Here is a 27044-nt window from a genome sequence, read left to right as displayed (position 1 = left end):
GGCTGTTTAAATGGATGCTGATGACCCAACTCAGGTTGTCATGCTTGTGTGGAAAACAGTTTCCCTATTAAGCCATCTCAATAGAATCTTAAAACTCTGAATGCCAGGCTGGTCTGGAACTTATGCCTGTTTTAGCCTTTCATGTGCTGGTCATTTCAGGTGTGAACCACACCTGTGAATGCTCAACTACAGTATGCTTTTAAGTTACATGGCTATCACATGGCCCACGCTGTAGTAGACAACAAAGTTTTTTAATCTTCTTCATTCATTCATTCACAAAAGATTGTACAGAGGAACAGAACACAATTTGTGTTTTTCTAACTTGTGAGCTCAAATGCCATCCGTTCAGAGTTATTTATGTTTATATTCTTGGTTGAGACTTAAAGAGTGTTCCCTCTAAGTATTATCTTCCATAGCCAGACAGAAACTTACTATGGCATTCCTTCCTGCATTGATCATGCTTCTCAAATGCGGTATTTTTGCCACTCTGGTCAAGCAATCTTTTGTCACAGGGGGCCATCCTAGGAATTAAATGGTGTTGAGTGAGTCCCCTCAACATATACCTGCTAGATGTCAGAGTGCTCCCTTCCCCATCTTGTAACAACCAGAGACATCTCCCAGTAGTCAGGTGTCCTCCAGGAACAAAGCTGTTCTGTTGAAGACTGGCTAATGGTGTGTTCCGTGAAATGGGCAGAACGTGTCGCGGTTGCTGATTGCTCCTCTCGCACGTTGCAGATTCTTACTTAGAAGGACCAAGCCAGATTACAGCACAGGCCACTCTGCAAGACTCACTGAAGATGTCCTTGCTGATGACCGGGATGACTACGAGTACCTGATGCAGACGTCCACAGTACGTGTCTCAAGCGCTCAGTGCACTTCCCACCTCAAATACTACACATGGATACATTGTTATGGGCAGTGGTCTTTCTGCTTTTCTTTTAGGTAGGCAGGGTCTCATGTAGCCCAAGCTGGCTTTGAACTCGCTTTGTAGCTGAAGATGCCTGGATTTGTGATCCTCCTGCCTCCACTTCCTAGGTGCTAGGATTATAGGCATATGCCATCACAGCCAGGTTATATGGTGCTAGGGATGGAATCCAGGGTTTCCTGAGAGATGGGCAAACACTCTACCAACTTCCCCAAGTCCTTGTTTTGTGAGACACCATCTCACTATGTAGTCCAAACTGACCTTGAACTAACGATCCTTTTGCCCCAGCCTCTGTAGTAAGGCATTATAGCCATTTGCTACATACTCAGCTGAGTAGCATTTCAAAAATAAGTATCATTTTAGTATTATATTCAGTTTTTTACTTTAGGCATATTTTAAATGATGCATATTTTGAAGCAAAACTTTGAATTGTGATATCTGTTAAGAAAGAGAGCTATTTTAAGTAATTGTCCTTTATGGACAATTACTGTAACTGAAACTTTGATGTGCTGTTTCCTGTTGAAATTTAACAATTCCACTGAACTTTTCAAAGTCCATATAGTTTAGTTCATCTTAACAAACTGACTGAGAGCAGGTCATTTATTGTGCTTTATAAGAGGTTCAACTTTTGTTCTCTGCCATTTAAATTTTTCAGAAGTATGTATGGCAGGTTGGGAAAAATTAAAGTTGTATCTGTTATAGAGTGCTTCTGTGTTTAAAATTATTTGTTTTTATTTTATGTGTATAAATATTTGCTTGTATGTATATGTGTGTGCATGATATGTATGCAAAAATAGGGGATACACACCAGAAAAGGGTATTCAGTTCCTTGGAACTGAATTTCAGGCAGTTGTAATCTCCCATGAGAGTGCTATGAACTGAACCTAAGTCCTCTACAAAAGCAGCCAATACTCTTAACTACTGAACTGTCTTTCTAGTCCCCGGGTGCTTCTATGTTTGAGTGTGATATTCATGTATTAGAGCCAAACCAGTAACTTTGAAATGTTACATATGAGACAAAGGAGAAACTGCACATAGGCAAAGAGGCCTGCAATGGAGGTGAAACTCTAACGTGCTTGCAGACATTTGAAAAATTGAAAATTTACACCTCTATCTATCTATCTATCTATCTATCTATCTATCATCTATCTATCTATCTATCTATCTATCTATCCATCTATCTCTATTTTTCTCTATCTATCTATTATATCTATCTATTTATCTATCTATATTTTTCTATCTATATAATCTACATACATGTACATATGTATTCCCATATAAATGTGCACACACATACCTAGGAATGTACAAGTCTGCCATTATTGTTATAGGTAATCTTAATATCTTATTTGTGTGTGAGTGAGTATGTGTGTGTGAGAGAGACAGAGACAGAGAGAGACAGAGACAGAGACAGAGACAGAGAATGCTATGTGCAGGGGGTTGTCTATGAATGTCAGAAGAGGGCATTAAATCACTTGAAGTTGCAGTGATGGACAGCTGTAAGCCATCCAATATGGGTTCTTGGTCCTCTGGAAGAGCAGAAAATGCTCATGACCACTTAATCTTAACCCCCTTGCCTATACCATTCTCATTCAGCCAAGCAACTTTAAATAAAGAAGTATACTCTTAGAGAAGTCAAAGGCTCAGATGACACCCACACTTTGTTTTGTCTTGCTTCATCCTGCCCACACTTGGCTCCTCTGTCTCCACAGTACTATTACTCGGTGAGGATCTTTCCTGGACAAGAACCAGCTAATGTCTGGGTGGGCTGGATTACATCTGACTTCCACCAGTACGACACAGGCTTTGATTTGGACAGAGTGCGCACAGTGACGGTCACCCTAGGAGATGAAAAAGGAAAAGTGCATGAGAGGTTGGTTCTTACAGAGTATTACGCAGAGTAAGGTTCTGAAAAATAAAGTATCAATAGGTCTAGATACTCCTGTGTCTTGAATTTTGTGGTCAGAATATTTTCATTTCTAAGATGCTGTGTAATTAAGCCATTGATGTCAATGACCTCTTTTCTTATCCATACAAACCAGCAAGGAATCTAAATATATTAAGAGCAAAAATAAAATCCTATAATAAGAATACAGCCTCCTTTGGGGTACAAATCATATGTTCTCCAGCTGGTACAACTAAGGACTTAGGTTGCCAGTACATGGCCTTTGTATTACAGAGGAGAAATGGGTGAGTTGAGGTGGCGTGCCTGTGGCCTGATGAACCTTGGGGACTGGCTGTGCAGTGGGGAGGAGAGTTTAAAGACGGAGTGGGCTGGAGCTTAGGGTTAGACCAGGAGCTTTGACCTTTGACCTCCCACTGAGGAACAGTGGATTCTTTCCTCAGCTTTGCCCTTGACTCGCTGTGTGGCCTTGGGTAAGTCAGTTACACTTGCTGTGCCATCCTTTCTCATTTGTAAAACGCCGAACTCAAACCAAACCTTCCAAAAAGTGAAGAAGGCCATCTTCCTTGCAGAATAAGACAAGAGAAGATCCTCCCATTCGCTTCTACCCTGTGCGCCCATGCAATCCTCTCTGATCTGCTGTGACAGGTCTCAGAGAGAGTCTTCCATAGTGTTGCTTTTCTTCTTCAGCTGAGCCATCCTTTTTGGGTGACCTGGGAAATGCGCTGTCCCTCCCTTGTCACCACCGCAGACAGATGAGGGCTTTTGCAAAAGCCTTAAAGAGTATTTGATATCAGCATGGGACCCCAAATGGCATGTGTTTAATTTTCAAAGATGGCAATGACATAAGGAAAACCCCATTTGTATAGAACGCTGAGATTACAGGTTATTAGAGCTAGAAACAGAGGATGAAGGAAAATCACTGAGGACAGGGTGCCTAGCACTAAGAAATGCAACCTGCATTTGTACAATCCGAAAAGGACTCTATTCCAGCCTTTTTGTTTTTGCCCCTCCCCCTCCTGCCTGCCTCTGGTCTTTCCTTGCTAGTCATGTGATGTGTTGGCTGTAGTGCAAACACAGAGAATGGAATAGAACTTTCCAATGAAGGCTCTGGTGAAGGTAGAGTCAGCTGGAGTTTGCCGTCAGCATCATCTACTTAACTGTTTTTTGTGGCATCATCAGAAAGTGTCCAAGAAGGCATATCTTTTCAGTCAGATGTATTACTGCACTCATGGCTCATACAGAATTTGATTTTGATAGTGTTTAGAATGAATTTTCTCTCAAGTCTCAGAACAAGTGTGTCGGGGTGAGAAATTCAAATTTGGATGATTATTCTATAGTTAACTTTTTTTGAACCTCAGCAAAAAAGGGTCCAGTTTGTTTTGAGATTTTTTTGTTTTGTTTTGTTTTAAAGAGGAAGTACAGATCAGTTCTTATTTGGTGCCAAGCTCATTGGCCTGTCTCCATTAGGTGTAAAATTCGAACACTCGACAGACCTGATGCAGACTGTCCCCTGCAGTCAATGAAGTACTGCTCGGAATCACAGACTCGGCCCCATTTTGCATCTCTCCCATTACAGCATGAGCTTGTTGCTTGCACAGCATAAATTAGGCTTAGTTTGCAAGATACACTCGCTTTCTGTCCTAGCTGTGTCCATACAAGGGTACAAATGTGGATCGTTCTTTCTCTTTAATTCAGCATCAAACGCAGCAACTGCTATATGGTGTGTGCAGGAGAGAGCATGAGCCCCGGGCAAGGACGAAACAACAGCAACGGGCTGGAGATTGGCTGTGTGGTGGATGCTGCCAGTGGGCTGCTCACATTCATAGCCAATGGCAAGGAGCTAAGCACTTACTATCAGGTATGCAGTCACAGATGGCCTTAGGCGTTTGCTCCTGCTAAAGGGAAATGTTTTCTATGTTGAAAAACTCAGAAATTAAGAGGGAAGGGAAAGAGAAATGAGCTTACGACATGCGCAATTCTCTGTTGCATATCTTCAGAACTGTAAACCTTCAGGGTTAACAGTATTTCCCTCTGAAGTGGTTATGAGTCCAGGGGTTATTGAACGGATGGTCACCAGGTGAAAGGGAAAGTCTCTAGGCTCCTCTGTCACCTCTTGGTGGTTGTAGAGGAAATGCTTTTTTCCTCGTCTTCTCTCTTTACCAACAGTGACACTCTCACTTGTCATTTAAGGTGGAGCCAAGCACAAAGCTCTTTCCTGCGGTTTTCGCGCAAGCTACGAGTCCCAATGTTTTCCAGTTTGAGTTGGGCAGAATAAAGGTAAGAAAGACTGTGTTTTAGATTTCTATCGTTGATATAATAAAACACTCTGACCAAGAGAAGCTTAGATGCATGTGTATGCATGTGTAAAACTTGCATGTGCCTGATGTCTATGGAGAAACCAGAAGGAGGTATCAGATCCTCTGAGACTGGAGTTATAGATGTTGTCATGCCTACTGTCGTGGAGTTATAGCTGCCGTGTCAGTGCTGAGAACTAAAACTAGGTTCTCTGAACCAACTCGAGTGCCCTTGGCTGCTGAGGTAACACTCCACCTGGAGTCTATGGCTTAACTGACGTTTCCTTTGCCCAAGTGACTTCAGGTGGTATTAAGATGATAATAAACCTACCCAAGACAGACACCTTCGTGATACGGCATTCCTATTATCTTCTATTCGTGCCTAGTGTGTCCTTCTAAAATAGATGCAGTATCTTATCATCACCAATATAGAAATTCTTTATTATTTTATCTATGTTTAGATATAGCTAAATCACCAATATAGTTATTCTTTAGAGGAAAGACAGCCAAATTTAAAAAACTCAGGTCATTGTGATAACATAACTCAAGAGTTTCTTTGTTTTGAATATATAGTTCAATAAAGCAAAGCTTATAGAGGAAAAAAAAACCCTCAGAAATTGCACAAAATAAAGTAATCACTGATAGGGTAACCAGATGTCAGTTCTTGAAACCAGGCACTGAGGAGGGCATGATCTATGGGGCTCTCTGGAGACATAAATGGAAGAATAGCTAATCTACACTGGATGGAGGCGGTGGGGATGATATTCAGGTTGATTATTCCTAATCAATGTTCACATGGTACATTTACCAGGAGAAAATCCTCCTGGTAGAGGAAAGAGTGAGAGTGATGGGTGCTAAGGGCACGTACTTAGGGAATCCTGCTGGGGCCTTCCTAGAGAGAGGCAGTTTGTCCAGATTGAGAGGAACATGGCACAAGCTATCATGAAAAGTTGGCATGCATTATTGTGTGGAGGTATTTACTGACATTTCAAGAGGGGCATTGAGTTCAGCGCAATTTGTCCTGGGATGGTACTGATAGGACCATGGAGGTACAGAACGAGAGCAACCATTGGTAAGTGTGCACTGGTGTACTGGTGTGCCCTCGTGATCTGATACTGTGCACGTGGGAGCTGTGTTGAGGCCCTTGAGACTCAGAAAGGAGAGGAATGGAAGGGTTCGTACTGCTTCCTGGGAGAAGGCAGTAGGGCTCGACAACAGATTAGCTTAACAAGATCACCTAAGTGGATTTGGGCGCTGGAGGCAAGGCTGAATACTTCAAGTTTATTCCAGTTTGGGTGGCTGGAATGTTCATGGCACAGCTAGATGGGCTTCTTGAACTTCAGGAAAGAAATTGGATCCCATCATGTGGCTGTAAAGTTGGATGCCAGGCACTCTCTAGGTGAATGTGGTTGGTTGTGTTTCCAGGCTGTGCCAGTATCCTGCAGCTTGCTTAGCACATTTGCTAAACAACACAACGTGGTTCTCAGGGTCTGTTTAGTGGAGGGACAACAGCATAGATAAAAATCTTACCACCCTTACGCTCAGTATTTTCTCAACGAACTTACATAGGTATAATGCATGCATATATACTTACATATCTATAGTTGGAGATTAGGGCTAGGGAAAGAGGGTGGGGCAAGACAGGAGACAGAGAGACAGAGGCAGGCAGTGAATCTGGTTGACTCAGTTAAGGGAGGGGTATCAGTGAGCAAGGCTGGGAAGAAGCTACCAGGAACGTTTGAGGAGAACTGAGGAGGTAGGCATGTGCAGTCTGAGTGGCAGCAGTCACAGGTCAAAGGCGACACAGAATGGTCAGTGTACCTTGAGCCAACGGAATGTGTAGATGCATTATCAAGGAAGACTTTTGGGGAAGGGAGCAGAAGAATTTTCACAAAGTGGTAGGAGAATCTATCTCATGGAGAATTCAGAAAGCGATGTGGCGTGGCAAGAGGACTGTGTGTGGATGGAGGTCATTTTCCTTTCCTCTCTCCACTGCTTTGTGAGTTCCTAGGGATCGACCCCAGCAGGTGAGGTTTCCTTTAGCCTTGCTATCTGTCGTGTCACACTACAATCTGAGTGATCCTCACTGCTTAAAGTCACAAGTCAGATCTTAGCATCCCATTGCTCAGAGCACTAACATCCATGTCTGAAACATCTGTGATCTCTATCCCTTCCCTCCTGTCCTGCTTTTCTTTACATTTCCAACAAGATAAGAGAAAGCTGTAAGAGGCAAGGGCTCTGTTTGGTGTAGTTCATTAACATATCCTCAGTATCTAAAACAGTGCCTGGGCTCTGTAGTAAATGCCTTTTTCGAGTCATAAGTGGGAATCAGAAATAGCAGGAAGGAGAACTCCTGTAGAAAGCAGTCCAGGGCTCTCCAAAGGGCAGGAAAAGCTAAAGCTGGGGCAGAGATGGCAACTATGTTGTCATAGGCTCCTATTGGAGGCAAGCAGGTAGGTTGTCAGGACCGTACATGAACTGACACTTTTGAACAGAGCAGAGACCTTTCCTTCCGAAACAAGAGGAATTAAGGCTGGAACAGCCAGTTCCAGGCTGGGAAAAAATCAACCATGCTGGTTAAAGGCAGATTCTTGACTTTCTTGGGAGAGGTGGGTTTAGCCACTCAGCCGTCTCTGTATACTGCAGGCTAGATAGAATGTGCTTAAAATGGGGGAGGGGAGGGTGACAGTGGGTAGATGCTGAGAGCTTAGTAGAATCTCCTGAAGTCAAAATGTCTGCTACTCAAAAGGGTTGCCAGTGTCCTCTGGGCCCAGCCCTGTGTAGCAACAGGATGGATATAGGCTTAAACTTGGTCATACTTGCATGACACCCATGGGGAAGACACTGTTCTCTGTGCCCCAAACCCTGACATTTCAGCTGTTTTCTCAACACATTTTTCTCCATTTGTTCTTGCAGGAAAATTTAAGCCAGTTTTCTATTGTGTGTACCTGCCAATCTTACCTTATGCATTTTCTTTTCACCAGCTCTTTCCTATATAGAATATGAGTCAGTGTGTTGGCAGCCCCAGGTGACATGAACAATGACCTCCGTCCCACTCTCTTTGCCTCCCTATGCTCTAGAATGTAATGCCTCTCTCCGCGGGACTGTTTAAGAGCGAGCACAAAAACCCCGTGCCCCAGTGTCCTCCACGTCTGCATGTGCAGTTCCTGTCCCATGTCCTGTGGAGCCGGATGCCCAACCAGTTCTTGAAGGTGGACGTCTCTCGAATCAGTGAACGCCAAGGCTGGCTGGTGCAGTGTCTAGATCCTCTGCAGTTCATGTCCCTCCATATACCTGAGGAGAACAGGTGAGCTGCGGGCACTTTTCACAGTTTGACATGGTGTTTGCATTTAGAGTCTCCGTGAAGGGAAGATTGGGTGTTTCAAAAGAGTGGTCTGGTGCCGAAGGTAAAATGTGAGGGCTTAGATCTCCAGAAGCCATGTGTAAAAAGCCTGGCATGGTGGAATCCCACCATATAATCCCAGTGCTGGAAAGGTAGAGATGACAAGCATATCTCTGAGGGTCCCTGGGCAGCCAGCCTAGCCTCCACCCCAAAAGTGAATGGCTCATGAGAAATGGTAACCCAAGATTGGCCTCTGAACTCTACACATGTGCACACATATGACACCCTGCCCTACACATACACACACACACACACACACACACACACACACAATGGCCTGTGTAGTTCAGGCTTAAGTGTATTTCTCAACCACTTTGTTATTTATGAGACTTACTAAAGCAGTGATATCCAGAACTGGAAGAGCATGGGTGAGATACTAAGATACTAAGAACCATATTTTAAAATTCTTCATTTTAACCATGTGAAAAACTGAGTCCAAGAAGCTTAAAGAACAAAACCATGAAGACCACGAGAGTACTTCAGGAGCAGGCTTATGCGTGCTCTAGGCAGCAGTGGCAGTGTCAAGGCTCAGAGGAGGCCTGCTTTCTAGTTCCCAGTCTTTCCCTGTGGCTACTCTTAAAATCAGAGGTTTCACTTCAGCCATCTTAGTTATGGGTTAGGAGCTAAGGTTTGTAGGCTGTGCGACAAGGTAAGGTATCAAAGTAACATGGAAACACTAGACCCTAAACTAAGTGCACACTTGGCTTGAAGACAGAAGTAAGACTCATTATACACCCTGACTCTCCTTCTCAAGTCTGTGGTCTAAGAGTAATGATAGGAGCTAGGCTGAATTTTAGAACTTCATCAGAGTTTAGTCAAGGAAGGAGAGTAAGCTATCCAAGCCCTTTTATAGGGTGACTGTGACTCAGTGGTCAGCCCAGTTCCTGGGTATACATGGGCAACACTAGTTGGAGTCAGTAGGCATTATATAAAACATTATATAAAACATTATATACATTATATAAAAGAGTAATTTAAACGTCCACTAGAGATTTTTCTATATGTGAGGACTACAGAAGCACTGAAAGAAAAAAAAGTAATTGGAATTAGGTTTCTGAGATGGCAAAAGGCACCTGGATAACCACAGCAAGGGAAGACGATAACATCACCCTCTTAACTGACCTTAGGGACCAGTCATGACCTGGCCTGTGCCAGGCTCCCCTGCAGCCACAGGGAAGTTTGATAAGATCTACTTTCCTGAGGGGAAGAGTCCCTAGTGGCATAAGAAATCACTGGAAGTTGAGGACCATAGTAGGCACGTGCCAGCATTTTGTATTTTCCCTAATGTACATTGTAATTGTTGTTTAACTTTAAGACCTGACCAACCTGAAACTTGCCATGTAGACCTAGATGCCTTCAAAGGCAAAGGGACCTGCCTGCCTCTGCCTCCCTGGTGCTAGTGTTGAAGGCATGAACCACCATGGCCAGTATTCTTTTTCTTTTTCTTTTTTCTTTATATGTATGTGAGTCATGGGTGCTCAGGTTCCTGTGGAGGCCAGAAAGGACCATTTGATTTCCTGGAGTTGGAGTTATTGGTAGTTGTGAGTTACCTGTTGTGGGTCCAGGAAGAGCAGCAAGTGCTCTTAACTTCCGAGCTGTCTCTCCAGCCTTGCAATTATTTCTTTTTTTCTTTGGGAAAGGAAGTGGCCTGGCCTCTTCAGCTGGAAAGGGAGCTCTTCAATGGCTGCAAGCTTGCTTGTGCTCTTTACACAGTGCTCAATGTGTTCTAGACAGAAATGAATAAAGGAATGTTATTGAGCTATGAAATAGTTCCTCCCCCAGAGCTGTTAAAAGTATGAGTTGTATTTGTCAGACTTTGACAAACTATCAAACTACCTAGAGAAATCAGTAGCTTCCAAGTGAGCACTTGTTTCTGGCTCAAATTCTATGGGTCAAGGGTCCTCTATTGCTCTTCCAGGCTGACAGTTGAGAAAGAAAACAGTGGAGGAAGACCTTTTTGGATGAGCAGGTCTTTCTTTTCATGAAGGTTATGCCATGGTTCTGCTTCTAATGCCAGTGTCTCCTGTGCACTATCTATATGATTTAAACTCAGTAGGACGTATGGACATATCCAAGAAACCATGTGCAATAGCAGAAATGGCGTGTTAGGTATTACCTGGCCATGTGATAATGTGGAAACAGAGTGAGCTGACCTACATGCCCAGGCTGACATAGATGAGGTCATCATGATGACAGAGATGGTTCTTAGGGCAGTGGAGGGCGGGATCTGGTAAACTCACAACCAGTCAAAGTGAAGTGACTATGCAACTGGAGAGTGCTCATTCCCCAGATGAGACATCTTTATTACCCGTCCTCCCACAAGGCTCAGAGAACCTTGTGGAAGAGGGAATAGAAGGACTGTCAGAGCCTAAGATCAGGGTGGATTGGAGCAAAGCATGGCCTTCTTTGTATGACTGAGTCCCTGAGCTTACAAATTCCCAGTAGCTGCTGAGGCCATCTGCATATGACCTGCATGAGATCAGGCCAGTCAGAATTTTAGGGTGGACTGGAAGGGCCTCATTAAGCCCCTCATAGAGTGAATGGCAGTTGATGGCCACTGGGAAAAGACAGGTCAGTTTTAATTTATTTAAGGGTGTGTGGTCCCTAGTAGGCCTCTCACACTCCAGTGGATGCCCTCCCACCCATGAGTATATGAAGTCATCGATGAATGAATAAAATAATAATCTTAAAAAGGGGTTCAGGAAGTTAGCCTTTTATTTTGCAAAGAGGAAAACGCCATTTGCATTGTCTTGTTTCATGAGCTGCATGCATGTACCCTGGTGGGTGATGTGGAATCTGTGCACGATGCCTGAGGATAGTTTACATCAGAGGATGAGAGCTCTGTTCACCCATTTCTGCCCTGTCAGGGCCACAGTGAAGAGATAGTGGCACTATGGCGCAAGGAAAAGCCTTATCTTTTCACTTCATGTTAGCTTGTTGTAAAAGAAAAGGCAGGATTCCCCCCACCTCCAAGAGTTCTCAGGCTCTGGCATTGGGAATTCCCAAGCTTGGGCTGAAACACTCATGTCTAAAAGGGTGCTTACAGCCTTACTACCAGGGAGGATGAAGGAAGTTCTAGATGAACTCAGGATTGACAGGTTCGGCTTAAATCCTCTAAGTAAGAAGACGTGTAAGCCAACTAGAAATGATTTGCAAATACTGTGAAGCCACTAAATGTCAGAAAATTAAAAGACGTCAGTGCCTGCTCTCTTAACTCTCCCCTCCTCCCTTCCACAGATCTGTTGACATCTTAGAGCTGACAGAGCAGGAGGAGTTGTTGCAGTTTCACTATCACACCCTCCGCCTCTACTCTGCTGTCTGCGCCCTTGGGAATCATCGGGTGGCTCACGCCCTGTGCAGCCACGTGGACGAACCTCAGCTGCTCTACGCCATTGAGAACAAGTACATGCCTGGCTTGCTGCGAGCTGGCTACTATGACCTGCTGATTGACATCCACCTCAGCTCCTATGCCACCGCCAGGCTCATGATGAACAACGAATTCATCGTCCCTATGACAGAGGAGACAAAGAGCATCACCCTCTTCCCTGATGAGAATAAGAAACATGGCCTCCCAGGCATAGGCCTTAGCACCTCCCTCCGGCCTCGGATGCGTTTTTCCTCCCCGAGTTTCGTGAGCATTAGCAACGACTGTTATCAGTACAGTCCCGAGTTTCCTCTGGACATCCTCAAGGCCAAGACCATCCAGATGCTCACAGAAGCCGTGAAGGAGGGCAGCCTCCACGCTCGGGATCCTGTGGGTGGGACCACGGAGTTCCTCTTTGTGCCCCTCATCAAGCTGTTCTACACCCTGCTCATCATGGGCATCTTTCACAATGAGGATTTGAAACACATCCTGCAGTTGATCGAGCCCAGTGTGTTTAAGGAAGCTGCCGTTCCAGAGGAGGAAGGAGGCACCCCGGAGAAGGAGATCAGTATAGAAGACGCCAAGCTGGAAGGCGAAGAAGAAGCCAAAGGGGGTAAAAGGCCCAAGGAAGGCTTGCTCCAGATGAAACTCCCGGAGCCAGTTAAACTACAGGTAACTGTGGAAAAAAAAATGGAGGGACTTTCAGAACTGCTAAGTGTTCAAGTAGTAAAATTCACCTGGCTTCCTTGCTCTCTCCTATTGCTCTTTATAAATGTACTTTCTACTCTTCACCTTTACAGTTCACTACCCATTCATTTGTGTGTCTCCCCGTGTTTCTTCCTAAGCATTTCAGCCCTGTGATAGTTGTGTGAATCTGGGGCACAAGCATCCCCTTTGTTGCCCACCTCCTCTGTTGTCCGGGTGAGAACACGCACACACCCCTCTGCTTAGAAAGCAAGAACGATCTTTTCCAACATGGGCATTAGAAGTCTAGACATTGCCTGGCTTTGTGTTTGCCAAGAGTTATGGAGTTTTCTTAATTCATGCCTCTTCGATGGTTTGGTTTGACGTTTGAGTCATTGGCATTAGTTCATTGGTATTTAGTTTTGCTCATCAACTCAGTCAGAATCAATGGAAGTTTTATTCTGGGCCATGTGCCTGGTGTAGAGAGAAGGAAACAGGCATGACCTCTGCCTTCCAGAAGTTCACAGATTCTAGGGAAATTTGTACCTGATCATGAATTTCTTTTTAATGTCTTTGCCAAAGATGAATCACTAGAAGAAAGATCTCTTGGAGTTCTGTTAGAAAGAGAAAGAAGGGTCTTTGCAGGTGGTGATTTTTCAGCTGAGGTCTGGTAGAGAAGCAGCGGTTCCCTAGGGGCATCCAGAGAGCCCAGGGGGATTGGGTAGTGGGTCCCAGGAGCTTTATGCACACAGCAGGCAGCACAGCACAGGGCCTGAGGCTGGAGAGGCCAGGTGGTGTCTCCAAGGCAAGCAGAGGAGGTGAGTTCAGCCTAGCAGCCCAGAGTCTGTCTCTTCAGCAAGCAGTCAGCCTTGTCCACACTCGAGGGCATGGTGCCCTCATGGCACCCTGGACAAAAGACTTGGAGGAAGGAGAAGAGATTGCTAGTTGACATGATCATACCACTTTGACATGCAGGAATTTTTAAACTTTTCTTTTGGCCTACTCTGTATTTGTTACAACGGATGTTTAGTGTAGTTGGGATTTTTCTAAATTAAATTCATATTTTTTATGGGTAGCTTACTTTTTAAAATACTTAGTTTTGTTTACACACACACACACACACACACACATATATATATATATATATATATATATATGTAAATCTGTGGGGGGTATAGACATATGAGAACAGGTACTCATAGAAGCCATAATGGAGCATCAGATCCCCTAGAGCTGGAGTTAGGAAGTTGTTAGCCACCTGGCACGAGTGCTAAGCACTTGACTCAGGGCCTCTGGAATAGCCACAAGCTCTCTTAACGCCATCAAGCCATCCCCTCAGTCCCTGACTTTTTGTGGATTTTTTTTTCATGAGTTGCTTGGAGTTGCACCCAAGGCTTCATACTTCCTGGACAAGCATTCTACCACAGAGCTATATCTCTAGACCATTCACAGACACACTTATCAGCAAACATTTCTCAACAAATAGTTTACCAGTGAAAATTTGTTTGTTTTTTCTATAAGAAATCACTGAATTAGTCACTTAAGCAGTGGGCTTTCACCTCATGATCAGTTTGTATATGACCACCATATTCTAGCCCTGGATTAGGGATTCAATGTCTTTCGGCTCAGCAATATTCACACTGTGTTCTTTCTCATAAAGGTACATTGCCACACCCTTCCTCCAACAATTAAGTTATAACCCAATTGCATATATTTTGAAAGAAAGGTGTTCTATTTTCCAACTAATCATGAAAACCCTCCCAGAAGTTCCCTTTGTAAACTCTTCCTTATTTATTCATTGGTTGCTGTGCCTGTGGTACCATAGAGGACCTCTGAATGATTGCCTCTTCCGGGGGCATGTATCTGCTATGCTGGCCTGTGCATGGTAACTTCATTCAGTAAGATTAAACACATTTCTGCTTGTCAAGTGCTAGGATGCTGTGTTGTAGAGAAAATAGGAAACTAAGAACATTTTACACTGGTTATGACTTCATATAAATTAAATATTAATGCTATGACTTTTAAATTATCTCCTCAGATGTGCCTCTTGCTTCAGTACCTCTGTGACTGCCAGGTTAGGCACCGGATCGAAGCCATTGTAGCCTTTTCAGATGACTTTGTAGCTAAACTCCAAGACAACCAACGGTTCAGGTATAATGAAGTCATGCAAGCCTTAAACATGTCTGCCGCACTCACTGCCAGGAAAACCAGGGAGTTCCGGTCACCACCGCAGGAGCAGGTACCAGAGTAGAACTGAAGATCTTTCTCATTTAGAGTTTTGGAGCAGTCAGGATCTGTGCATGACAAAACTACTTGATAAGTTAGGAGTGGCTTTTTCTTTTCTGTTCTGTTGAAATTAGCTATGTTCATTTGGTCAATAGTCTCAGTTTCACCAAAAGAATTTACCTGCTTACAATAAACCATTGCTTATTATCGAATGAGATGTTGTTATACCTAATTTGATAAATGAGTAAATAATCAGTAAAAGGCATCAACTCAACTAGAGTTGATTCAAGGACGTGAAGATGTAACAATTTGAGGTTCCACAAATAGTAACAGAATTCAACCAGAGATAGGTCAACGTTTACTGGCCTGGATCACTTCAAATAATAGAAGCCCTCCACTCCAGGAGCAGACCCTAGGTTCTTTGACCTTGGCACCTTTGTAGAAGAAAGGGCCACTAACCCAAGGCCCTTTCTCTAAGTTTTCCATTGGCTAGTGTCAGAGAAAGCTAGCTAGAATTTGAGTAAGGTCCAGAATTCATTGCATCATACTGAAAATGTTTATATTTGACTTAAAAATCTCTCCTTTGACCTATACCCTGGTAAGGTCTAAGGGAACAAAGAAAATGCCAACCCTGAGGCTGCAGTTATTACCATGACAAAGCTGTGCTCACTAAACTTCTCTAGAAAAGAAAAAAAAAAAAAAAGGAAAAAAGAAAAAAACAGAAGGATCTTAGCAAAGGAGAAAGGGCCAAAGAAGAACCCAGGATATTTTAGATTAAAAAAAAAATACAATAGCTAGTGAGAGAAGTGGGCTGGAGACCAGGATGTGGACGGCAGAGGTGTCGTTTTTAACTTGGAAGAGAACAGTGCAGAAGAATCTTCAGAGGACAAGAGAGAACAGAGACAGTGAAGAGAGACAAGGATCTCCGCATGATATTGAGCTGCAAAGGAGGAGCAATAGGCAGACTGAAAAAAGGTCACTGAAGAAAATGTCTGGAAATATCAAATTCTCTAAAGCAGTGGCTCTCAGCCTTCCTAAAGCTGCAGCCCTTGAATACAGGTCCTCATGTTGTGGTGACCTCCAACCATACAATCAGGTCACTTCTACTTCATAACTAAGTTTGTTACTGTTATGAATTGTATTGTAGATAACTGATATGCAGGATATGTAGTATGTGACCCTGTGGAGGAGTCATTCAACCCCCAAAAGGGACTGTGACCCACAGGTTGAGAACTGCTCCTCTAAAGGCTATGCAACTAGAGATTCAAGAAGCCAGCCAAGCCCTCAACAGGAAAACACAAAGGATTTCACATCAATATATAGTATAGCAGAGTTTCTGAAAATTATAGCCAAGGGAAACCTTTTGAAAGAAATGAAGTCTTACATGAAGAGGGAAGACAAGTCTGAGTAGCAGTAGGTTGTTTTCAGAGACGATGGGATGGAAGGTGTGTCCCCACCACTGAAAGAAAACCTGGCAGCTCAGCGTTCTGCATGCTGTGCACAAGACCTTTCAAGAGGAAGTGAGCATTGAGAAAGTGAGCATTGAGACAGTGAGCATTGAGACAGTGAGCATTGAGAAAGTGAGCATTGAGGAGAAAGTGAGCATTGAGGAGAAAGTGAGCATTGAGAAAGTGAGCATTGAGGAAAAAGTAAGCATTGAGAAAGTGAGCATTGAGACAGTGAGCATTGAGACAGTGAGCATTGAGAAAGTGAGCATTGAGAAAGTGAGCATTGAGAAAGTGAGCATTGAGAAAGTGAGCATTGAGAAAGTGAGCATTGAGAAAGTGAGCATTGAGAAAGTGAGCATTGAGACAGTGAGCATTGAGACAGTGAGCATTGAGAAAGTGAGCATTGAGGAAGTGAGCATTGAGGAGAAAGTGAGCATTGAGAAAGTGAGCATTGAGACAGTGAGCATTGAGACAGTGAGCATTGAGAAAGTGAGCATTGAGGAAGTGAGCATTGAGGAGAAAGTAAGCATTGAGAAAGTGAGCATTGAGAAAGTGAACATTGAGACAGTGAGCATTGAGAAAGTGAGCATTGAGAAAGTGAACATTGAGACAGTGAGCATTGAGAAAGTGAGCATTGAGACAGTGAGCACTGAGAAAGTGAGCATTGAGGAAGTGAACATTGAGACAGTGAGCATTGAGAAAGTGAGCATTGAGAAAGTGAGCATTGAGGAGAAAGTGAGCATTGAGAAAGTGAGCATTGAGAAAGTGAGCATTGAGGAAGTGAGCATTGAGAAAGTGAGCATTGAGAAAGTGAGCATTGAGAAAGTGAGCATTGAGAGGCTGGAACAATGATGCGGAGCTTAGGATGCCTCCTCCCCTCCAGGAAGACTCAAGTATGGGTCAAAGCTTCCACATGTAGTGGCTCACAACCACCTGTAATTCTAGCTCCAGTGGATATAATCTTTTCTTACCTCTAAGGCATCTGCATAAACAACACCTCCCCTAAACACTTAAATACAATAAAATGTAAAGAAGTTAGCAAATCTTGGACATGCTATTTAAAAAAAAAGCTAAAGATGATTTTTTAACAGAAAGGAAAGAAAAATGACAGAAGAGAATAGAGAAAGAAAAACAAAAAACAAAACACAACAAAACACTGGGAAGTGTTAGGCTTGCATGCATAAATAAAAACACACTTTCTTACCTTTATTTTATTAGCTTTATCCAAATATTGTTTAGGGGTTAAGTAGATATTATACAACTATCTTTTGCTGCTCTGACTGGGTGTGTAGAGAATTTAAGATGACTGTATTGTAAATGGAGATTAGAGGGACATGGATAGAGATAAGACTTTAGAATTCTTCCCAGCTGGAGAAATGCTGGTACCAGCAGCTAAGTTATATATAAAGGCATATGCAATATCTCTTTATTATATCTCCTAAGAGCATATGAATCTATAATTATCTTAAATCTGTAATAAAAGGACATTATAAACCATAAACATTTTCCAAAGAAAAATATGGGAGGACATCAAAGCCCTCTTATCTTAGTTTGTGACTGTAATACTATTGGTTCTAAAACTTAAGCAGATGGAAGGAAGGCCCCGAGTTTGAATGAAACATGAATATCAGCATCAGCATAGCTATTGTGTGCTTCCTATTGTATTTAGATCTTTTCTTCTCTTTGAATTGGTATCCTTCCCAAAAACTTTCTTTAAAATATGCACAAAGTACCCTTGTTAGAAAAGTATGGGTGTATGGAGCATATTAAATGTGAAGAATATAATCAAATACTTCAAAAAGATTACACACACACACACACACACACACACACACACATATATACACGTGTGTGTATATATATGTGTGTGTGTGTGTGTGTGTGTGTGTGTGTGTGTATGCTTTGTGTGTGTAGGTGCCCTTCAAGTAAAAAGAAAGTGTCAGATCCCCTGGAGGAATAGGGAACTAAACTGGTGTCCTTTGGAAGAGCAGAAAACATTCTTACCTATATATTCCCTAAGACACCTGTAGTTAAGGTTTATAATATGTATGAGTCTAACAGCTAGTAGACCTGAAGAGGATTCTAACAACTGTAACTATTTTCCATCTCCCAACACCCAGGAGAAACTGACCTATTTTGTGATGCTGGTTGGATTGAATGAATCACTTTTCACTGAATGAGGGGAGTAATTTGTGCACATGAGAAATGTGCTTTTGAATGCTCCTGAATTCAAACTCACCATTATTCTTCCTCTTGTTGGTCCTCTCTTGTTTTCCTCTTCCAGATTAACATGCTTCTCAATTTTAAGGATGACAAAAGTGAATGCCCCTGCCCTGAAGAAATCCGAGACCAACTCCTAGATTTCCACGAGGACCTGATGACTCACTGTGGTAAAATTGTTGTTCTGACAATCTCTGTTGCTGTATCAAGTACCATGGCTGAGGGTAATTTAGGAGAAGAAAATACTTATTTTGCTTCGGCTTATACTTCTAGGTCACAGTCCATCAATGAGGGAGGTCAGGGCCAGAATCCAAGCAAGAACCTAAAGAACCTGTGTAGGAAATGCTGCTTGTTATGTGGTTCAGGTTTATGCTTAGCTAGCTTTCTAACATGTCCCAACACTATCTTCAAGGGAATGGTGACACCCACAGTGGGCTATACACTTCTCTCTCAATTGACAATCAAGACAGTGTCTCACAGGCATGCCTACAGACTAACCTGATGAGGAAATTACTCAGTTGAATAATAGTAATAAAAGAAACAGAGATCTGTATTTCTTTATGAAATGATGTGAAAGATTTGAGTTTCAATGATAGAAAATTAATTTGTAATTTTTCCAGTGATATAGATAGATAAACAGATATAAGTAAAGAACTACCTAGCTAGATTTTATACATATATATTATATGAATGACAGATTTGGCACTAGTCAGCTTATACTTATCTTATTTTAGAAGAGTTTAAGAATATCACACTATATATTAATTCCAAGAGTGAAAGTCCATTGGCCTATATATTATGCTGTCTATATAATATCAATGACTTATACCCCAAACAGAAGAATTATTGCTGTAGGTATAAAGATACCCTGGCTTAGGAAATGTAGTTATGCCTTTCTCTCTATCTCTCAGTGAATACACTGAGATACTTAGAAGCAAGGAGTACAGAAGTCCTGTGAATTTTAGACAGGTAGGATGCGGTTCAGGAAAACAGTATTCAAAGTCTTTGATGCTGCAAAGGTCAGGCAAAGGGCAGAATTGACTTTGACTCCTGATGGTACCTTTTTGTTCTTCATTCAATGTGTGCCCCAATTATCAATGGTGTTGGAATAATAAGAACTGGGGAAAAAGAGGAAGGTGGGAGTGTTGCTGAGAAGCAAATCATATTTGAGTGCTCTGGAGAGAGATAGTCTAGTAGGTGCTGTCAGGTGCTTGAGGCTTCTCTGGAAGCTGAGGACAGAAAAACTCCAGAGCCTGAGGTTAGTTCCCAGCTATGTACTGTTTTCAAAGGGTTTCCTTCTCTCCCCTCTGCCCCTGCTGTTAATGCCAGGAATTGAACTGGACGAGGATGGATCCCTAGATGGAAGCAATGACTTAACAATCAGAGGACGTCTGTTGTCTCTGGTAGAAAAGGTGACCTACCTGAAGAAGAAGCAAGCTGAAAAACCAGTTGCAAGTGACTCCAGAAAGTGCTGTAAGCATATGAAAGGGTCCTGGTCTAGGGCCCAGTGATATTTACTCATCCTGAGAATGAACACCTACTCAGCAAGAGGTCCCAACTTTCAAGGATAAGCTTCTTAAGTCAATGCTTGTAGAACCTAGAAGTAGATGGTTGTCAGCTGTACTCATAGGACCAGCATGAGAGGTAGCTGTGCTGTGGAGGGCGTGGGCTCCCTCCCTGTATTTCTGACATTTTAGGGGTTTGCTCACAGACTGTCAAGAGGAAGCATAGCTTGAGAGATGGCTCAGTAAAGGACTTGCAGTGTAAGCACAAAGATCAGAGTTTGTATCCCTAGCATCCATGCAAAAAGCAGCAGTACACACCTATAATCACAGTGCTTGGGAGGGAAAGACAGGGGATCCTTGGGGCTTGCTTTCTATCCAGTCTATCTTAAGTACTTAGCTTCAAGCTATTGAGAGACTCTGACTCAAAAAGTAAAGGGGGAGAACTCTTCAGGAATACATCAATATAAGTTTCTGGCCTCCAACCATATTTATATTCATGTATATACATGTAGACAAATGTAAACATACACACAGAGAAATTATAAAGGGAATGACTTAACCTTCGTAGGTAAATGTAAATAATTATATAAAAGTAAGTCATTCCTTTTAAGGCTAAATAGATATCTGTAACTATGACTATATTTGGTTCTGAAGCCTTTTTTAAATTTTAGAAACAACTTCTAAACATTTAGAATCATCTCTGGTTAGTTGTATGCTATTTGACCTAGAAAATGGCTGCCAGTCCTTGGAACCAAATAAACTACCTCTTTTGGACTCTGAGTTCTTTAGAAGTGTACTTTAATTCTGAAGGGGTCATGGAGCAGAGACGTTGGATCTCAGTTGGACCACACTTCTAAGATACTACTAATTTTAAGCTACGGTGCTGGTTTCATAAAACTTCTTTCTAGAAAAAAAAAGTAAAAACAAAACAAAACAAAACAAAACATTATCCATGAAATTATCATTTAGAGACACAGCAAAATTTGAGGTAGGCTATCTTCAGCCAGTGTTCTAAGTTCCTAGCCAGCCACGTTTGCTAACATATCTATGGCTTTTGCATGTTATCATGACCATGAGATTTTTGAGATATGTGGGAATATTTGGCATTTGTTTGCACTGTTTTTGTTTGGATACATTTGGTAGATTGGTTTTTTTTTTTTTCTTAAATTAAATATAGGTGCCGCAGACCCTCTGGGTCCCTGGTCTGTGAGGAACGGGATTTCTTAGGCAGATGGGCAAAAGAGTCAGATGAAGTGACAATCAGGCACACACAAGAGAGGTGTTGAATCTGAATGTAATGTTCTGGTTGAGCTTCAGACTTATATTACAACGAATTATCAGAGGATACAAATCACAAAAGACAAGATACACTGAAATTCACCAGTTACAGCAGAAAGGAATTTGCAGGGACTAATTAAATGTTTACATTAGGGATAACAAGCCCTGCCTAGGATCAGCCTAATGCCAGGCAAGAATTTCACACTTTAAGGTGAAAAGCATCAGGGGGTTGTTAACTCTTGATAGGCCTTAAGAGTAATGTGTTATCACAGAGCTCTAAATTCTTAGGTCTAGTAAAACTTATCCTGTCTGGAGAGTTCCCCCTTATCAGGGTAGTATATCAACTTATACTTGACATGGAATGTAGCCTGTAGTAAAAGATTTCTATCTCAGTGAGACTTTTAGTCTCTATCTGCAGACAGCTGAGTAAATGGCAGGTGCTTTATTGTTTTAGGGTAGAGCTTAATTAGTTACTGAATAGGTTAAGCTCCTTGCTGCTATCTGGAATCTAAGAACACTGGAAAAGGCTTTAGTTATGTTAGAATACAATCTTAAAAGGCATTTACTATAAGGTAATACTATATAGAGTGCACGTGAATCTATACACTAGACTAATGTGGTGGAAATTAATTTTATGGGTTAGGGAAAGAAATGCCATAACTCTGGGAGGAAAATTTCCATGGAACTCTTATCCTCGTGAAACAGCTTCCAGGCTTTTCGCCTGACAAACCGATCCAAACTGGAGAGTTGGCTTTCGCCAAACATCCAGGAGGAAAGTCCTAGAAATTAATTTCTCATGAGCAGCTTTTTGGCATTTCTGCCTCACCAGCTGACTCCACCAGAGTGCCCTGACATATAGGCACAAAATAAATAGCTTCATTTGAGAAACAACTGATATATTAATGAGAGAATTAAGCCTTACCGCACCTCAGCCACATCTACCCTACCTAACTTACATGCCTCTATTTTACTTAAAGACGTTTGGAAATTTCTATTACTTTAAAAGAGACTGTGTTGCATATGATGCCACAGATAGGCTTGTATGTCTGATGAGATTTTCTTCATTTTTACTTAAACTTGAACAATCAAACCCTTTCAGAGGCATTTTAAGTGACAATTTAGATCCAAATTTAAGTAAAATCATATTGATTCAATAATGCATGCTGCAGACAACTTAATTGAGGAGCCAGCTAGGTAACCAAGTGTGACCTTGAGTTTTCCACAATGGATCTTTAGTGCTAGAATGTCATCAGACCTTGTGGGAACAAAGTCAGAGAAAAAACTCCATGAAGTAAAAGTTTGGGTTCCTTGTGCTGTTTGAGATTTGTAGGCTCTCAAACGTAGTTATTTTCTGCTATTCTGATAAAAAAATACCTTGAAAACAAGATAAGAGAAGGTATATTTGACCTAACAATTCCCATCGGGTAAAGTGCATCATGGTGAGGAAGCTTGAAGAATGAGAGGCTTTCTGACACATTTCATTGACCACAGGAATCAGAGTCAGTTTATAAAACCTCAAAACCCACCCCCAGTGACATACTTCCTCTCACAAGGCTTACCCCTTGAAGAGTCCATACCCTTCCCAAAACTGTACCACCCACTGTAAACAAAGTGTTCAAATACATGAGCCTGCAAAGAACATTTCTCATTCATAACTCTGAAATTATTCATCTTAACTGTAAAAATATTATTTAGTTGGAAGTACTTGTTTTTTTTTTAACCCCTAATAAACTACCTATGATCTCTCTGGAAAGAATAATAAAAAAATAGCATTTATCAAGAATATTTCATGTGCTCTTAGAGTGTCCTAGCTTTTGTGATGCCAATTTGAAGCTCCGAGGTTCTGGAGTTAAAATGTCTGATGTGTGTTCTCTTACTATTTGACACAAACCTTCCATGCAGCCAGCCTCCAGCAACTCATTTCTGAGACTATGGTACGGTGGGCTCAAGAGTCTGTCATTGAGGACCCTGAGCTGGTGAGGGCCATGTTTGTGCTGCTACATCGGCAGTATGATGGCATCGGGGGTCTAGTCCGAGCGCTGCCAAAGACCTACACTATCAACGGGGTCTCTGTGGAGGACACCATCAATCTGCTTGCTTCGCTCGGTCAGATCCGATCTCTGCTGAGTGTGAGGATGGGCAAAGAAGAGGAGAAGCTGATGATCCGTGGACTAGGGTAAATGTGTAGCTGTAGCTGTCTTTCCCGTGTGCATTTCTTTTCAAGTTTGTAATGCCAGAAGGACACTGATACGGTAACTCTCACTGGATTATGGGATGATGTCAAATATTTTTTCCTAGAGATTAAGTTTTTTAACCAAATTAGAAAATTGCTCACTGTGTCATGGAAAACCTGGCAGAGGGGAAAAAAACTGGCTCTTGATTCCCCAGTAGTCACTTACTGCATGCAGCTCTTCAGTTAGGGTTCTGGCCTTGTGAGCTTTCTCCCACATTGGATATAGTCTTATGCATGTCTTGTATAGGCAGTCATGACTTTTGAAATCTATGGGTACAGTACCTGTGGTATCCAGAAGGCATTTTGCACAGAATAGACTAACATGCACCTTTTCACATTGAACAAAATGTTAAAAAATTGATAAGCAACAAAAGTTGACTAATTTGACAGATGAAGATGCTAATGTAGCGTTGGCACATAGTAACTAGGTTGTTTTTTCAGCCGCTCAAAAGTGTACAATTATATGTAAAAACACATTAAATCTATGACACAGATACTTACCAGCAGGAGATAATAAGAAAGATGCCTCCATCTATTGGATGCTGTAAAAAGGAGGAGAGTAGGAACCAAGTTCTGATGACTCAACATCATGAGTTTATATTTCATGAACATCAGGGATTAACATTGATGCCCCATCTTTAAGAGTAATAGTAAAGCCAACTATGTTTTCTCCCAGTGATCACAGAAAGGTATTCTAAAGTTAGGGTTCTAGTTTAAGAAATCCAAATAGTAACATCATTATCACCACCACCACCACCACCACCACCACCACCACCACCACCACCGTCATCAAAAAAATGTAGATTATATGCTGTTCACGAGAAAAATGTAGAAAAACTGTAGGTATCTGTAATGTACAGTGGTAGATAGAAGACAATGAAAGAATATTCATAGATAATTAAAACTAGGGGCAGGCAAAGAAGCACACCTTTAATTCGAGCACTTGGGAGGCAGAGGCAGATGGGTATCTGTGAAGCTGAGGCCAACCTGGTCTACATAATGAGACACCATCTCAAACAAAAATAAATAGAATAAAATTAGATAAAAATCAGAAATGTTGAGCTAAAAAATGTCATGGCCACATGAATAGAATAGAAGACAAAGAAGTAATTAACCTTGAGGCTGGAGGGATGTCTCAGTGGTTACATACACCTGCTGCTCTTGTATGGGACTCAGGTTGGATTCTTAGCTCCAATATCTGGCAGCTCACAACTGCCTGTAACTCCAAGTGATCTGAGGTCCTTTTCTGGCCCACATGGGCACCTACATCCAAAGTGTACACCCCCACACATAACATATACTCATAATGAAGAGAAAAAAAAAAACTTGCTTTCTTTTGTATGAAACTAGAACACAATCCAGAGGACTTAAAGCATTAAAGATGACATCATTATCACTTATATATGTTTTAATCTCAGAATAATACTATGTATTGCTCATGGGCCTATTAATACTTAAATTTATAAAAATAGACTGGAAGATTATATTTCACATTCACCATAATGGGTACACATTGAAAATATAAGAGTGCTAATGTGATATATTACAAAACAGGAAAATCTATGCCAATAAGTAAACATTGTGTTCTCTGGACTTTGCCTATAATAGAATGAGCCTGAGTATCATTTGTATCCTCCTAATATTTGAATATATAAGAAGCCTCTTATATATTGAGGTGTTTTTAATTAAGCTAAGGAAAAACAAAGTCTTCTAGGAGTTAGAGATTACTTGTTAAGTAAACACATTAGCAGCAATATGTTCCATTAACAAATAAATTGTTCATTAGTGATATAAATTAAAATTATATTAGGGAATAAAATTCTACTTTTTTGATAAAAAAGATATGCTTCACAAGTGCCAACTTACCTACTTGGCAAGCCCATTTGTCTAAAAAGAATAACTAAAATATGTACTCTCACCAAATCTGTATGTGAATGATACAATGAAAGAAATGAAATACAGAGTTCAGGTGTGTGTGTGTTTGATAGAGAGAGACAGAGATAGAGATACACAGAGATAGATGGAGAGACAGAGAGAAATAGAGAAAGAGAGATCTTATTGCGTTAGACTTGACAAGAAAATATTGCCTAGAAAACTCTTCTGTTGATTGATCCTGAAATAGATGTCTATAGAACTTCTTTTCATTTACAATTAGTGATTGCTTCTGGTCCAGGATGAAGATCCTCGAGAATACCACGATGTAATATTTAAGCCAGAGATAATGTTAGAATTATTCTAAGTTCCATCTGCTGCAGTTTCTTTTACTGTCCATCCCAATCGGGGAAGCGGGGCTGCTGGTACTTCTGACTTCACATGCACCCCTTTTCTCTCAGAGAATCAGAGAACGAGCATTGTATTTAGGCATATCACAGTCTTAATTATACAGCAGAAGATAACACTGTTGTATTTATGTTCTTTCTAGGGATATCATGAATAACAAAGTGTTTTACCAGCATCCCAATCTCATGCGGGCCCTTGGGATGCATGAGACAGTGATGGAAGTCATGGTGAATGTCCTTGGAGGTGGCGAGTCCAAGGTAAATGGAAGCCTTGACTGTAGAAACCATGTTGCAGGAAATTATGAGTGATTATTTCTTACATTCCTTTAGTGAACTTGTGTTTAAAGAACACTGATTGTCACACACACACACACACACACACACACACACTTGAGTCTAAGAGTTGTAGATGGCTGTTTGAACTTTCCTTAATATTGGAAAACAAATTCCTATACTGTGCTTTGTCATTTGTTGTCTCCTAAGTGAGTCTCCTTAAATGGTATTTAGCAACTTACAAAGAGCATATAAATATTTCAATATAAAATCCTATCCCATCATAAGTACAAGGTACATACTTGTCCTTTAGACTCAGCAATTGCTAGTATTCATACAACAGAATCTCTAAATTTCTGAGCCAAAAATCAATGTTTACACAGGTTTGTTCTGGAATGGGTTTTAAAGTTAACTTTTAAGTAAGTACAATTTAGAACAAAGTCTGAAACACCCAGATAGCTAACAGAAAGAGCACAGCAAAGAGCTCCATCACCACCCCATATAAACCAGCACACTCTCGTTGAGATGCAAGTGTCATGCCTAAATTTAAATCACAACACTTATCCTTTATAATATGTATAAGCCTAGGTTTTCCATGCCACACAGACAGACATTTAAAGACCTTCACAATACACCGAGTTCAGGAAGAAGCATCCAGTGTGGCAGATGTTTCTCAACCTGTGGGTCCCAACCCTAATGGGGCCACAGGGATCACATATCAGATAGCCTACATATCAAATATTTATGTTATGGTTCATACAGTAGCAACGTTACAACTGTGAAGTAGCAACGAAAATATTTTTTTGGTTGCGGGGCACTATAACATGAAAAACTGTATTAAAGGGCCACAGCTTTAGGAAAGTTGAGAAGTTAACCCTAGGTTCTCGGGTAAGGAGAGATGCACGTGTGGGTGCTAACCACTGGGCCCTACTGGCCAGAACCTTGGCAAAGAAGGGGTGCTTATAGCAGGCAGGTTGTGAAGCACTGGAATATCAACAATAAGAAC

At 41.6% G+C, this 27044-nt stretch overlaps 1 protein-coding gene across 21 annotated transcripts in view; it reads left to right on the top strand.

Annotated features, from left to right (window-relative positions):
- Positions 1 to 27044, top strand: part of Ryr2 (ryanodine receptor 2, cardiac) — a 553847-nt gene that overhangs the window by 356660 nt on the left and 170143 nt on the right. For 15 of the 21 annotated variants that reach the window (XR_003950437.1, XR_003950438.1, XR_003950439.1 and 12 more), the window contains 12 exons: positions 736 to 850; positions 2638 to 2798; positions 3272 to 3301; positions 4527 to 4689; positions 5022 to 5108; positions 8206 to 8432; positions 11766 to 12564; positions 14615 to 14815; positions 18535 to 18640; positions 19800 to 19943; positions 23156 to 23429; positions 25909 to 26023. Coding sequence is in view for 18 of the 21 variants with exons in the window: in XM_017315452.2 (XP_017170941.1) it covers positions 736 to 850; positions 2638 to 2798; positions 3272 to 3301; positions 4527 to 4689; positions 5022 to 5108; positions 8206 to 8432; positions 11766 to 12564; positions 14615 to 14815; positions 18535 to 18640; positions 19800 to 19943; positions 23156 to 23429; positions 25909 to 26023 (2422 nt within the window). In the remaining 3 variants the exon portion in view is untranslated. The remainder of the gene's footprint in view (positions 1 to 735; positions 851 to 2637; positions 2799 to 3271; positions 3302 to 4526; positions 4690 to 5021; positions 5109 to 8205; positions 8433 to 11765; positions 12565 to 14614; positions 14816 to 18534; positions 18641 to 19799; positions 19944 to 23155; positions 23430 to 25908; positions 26024 to 27044) is intronic. The other 6 variants (XM_017315461.2, XM_011244296.2, XM_017315455.2 and 3 more) reach the window with 1 other exon arrangement.

The sequence above is a fragment of the Mus musculus genome, chromosome 13 (genome assembly GCF_000001635.26).
Source record: "Mus musculus strain C57BL/6J chromosome 13, GRCm38.p6 C57BL/6J".
Classification (NCBI taxonomy): domain Eukaryota; kingdom Metazoa; phylum Chordata; class Mammalia; order Rodentia; family Muridae; genus Mus; species Mus musculus.
This window is presented reverse-complemented; position numbering and strand designations above follow the sequence as displayed.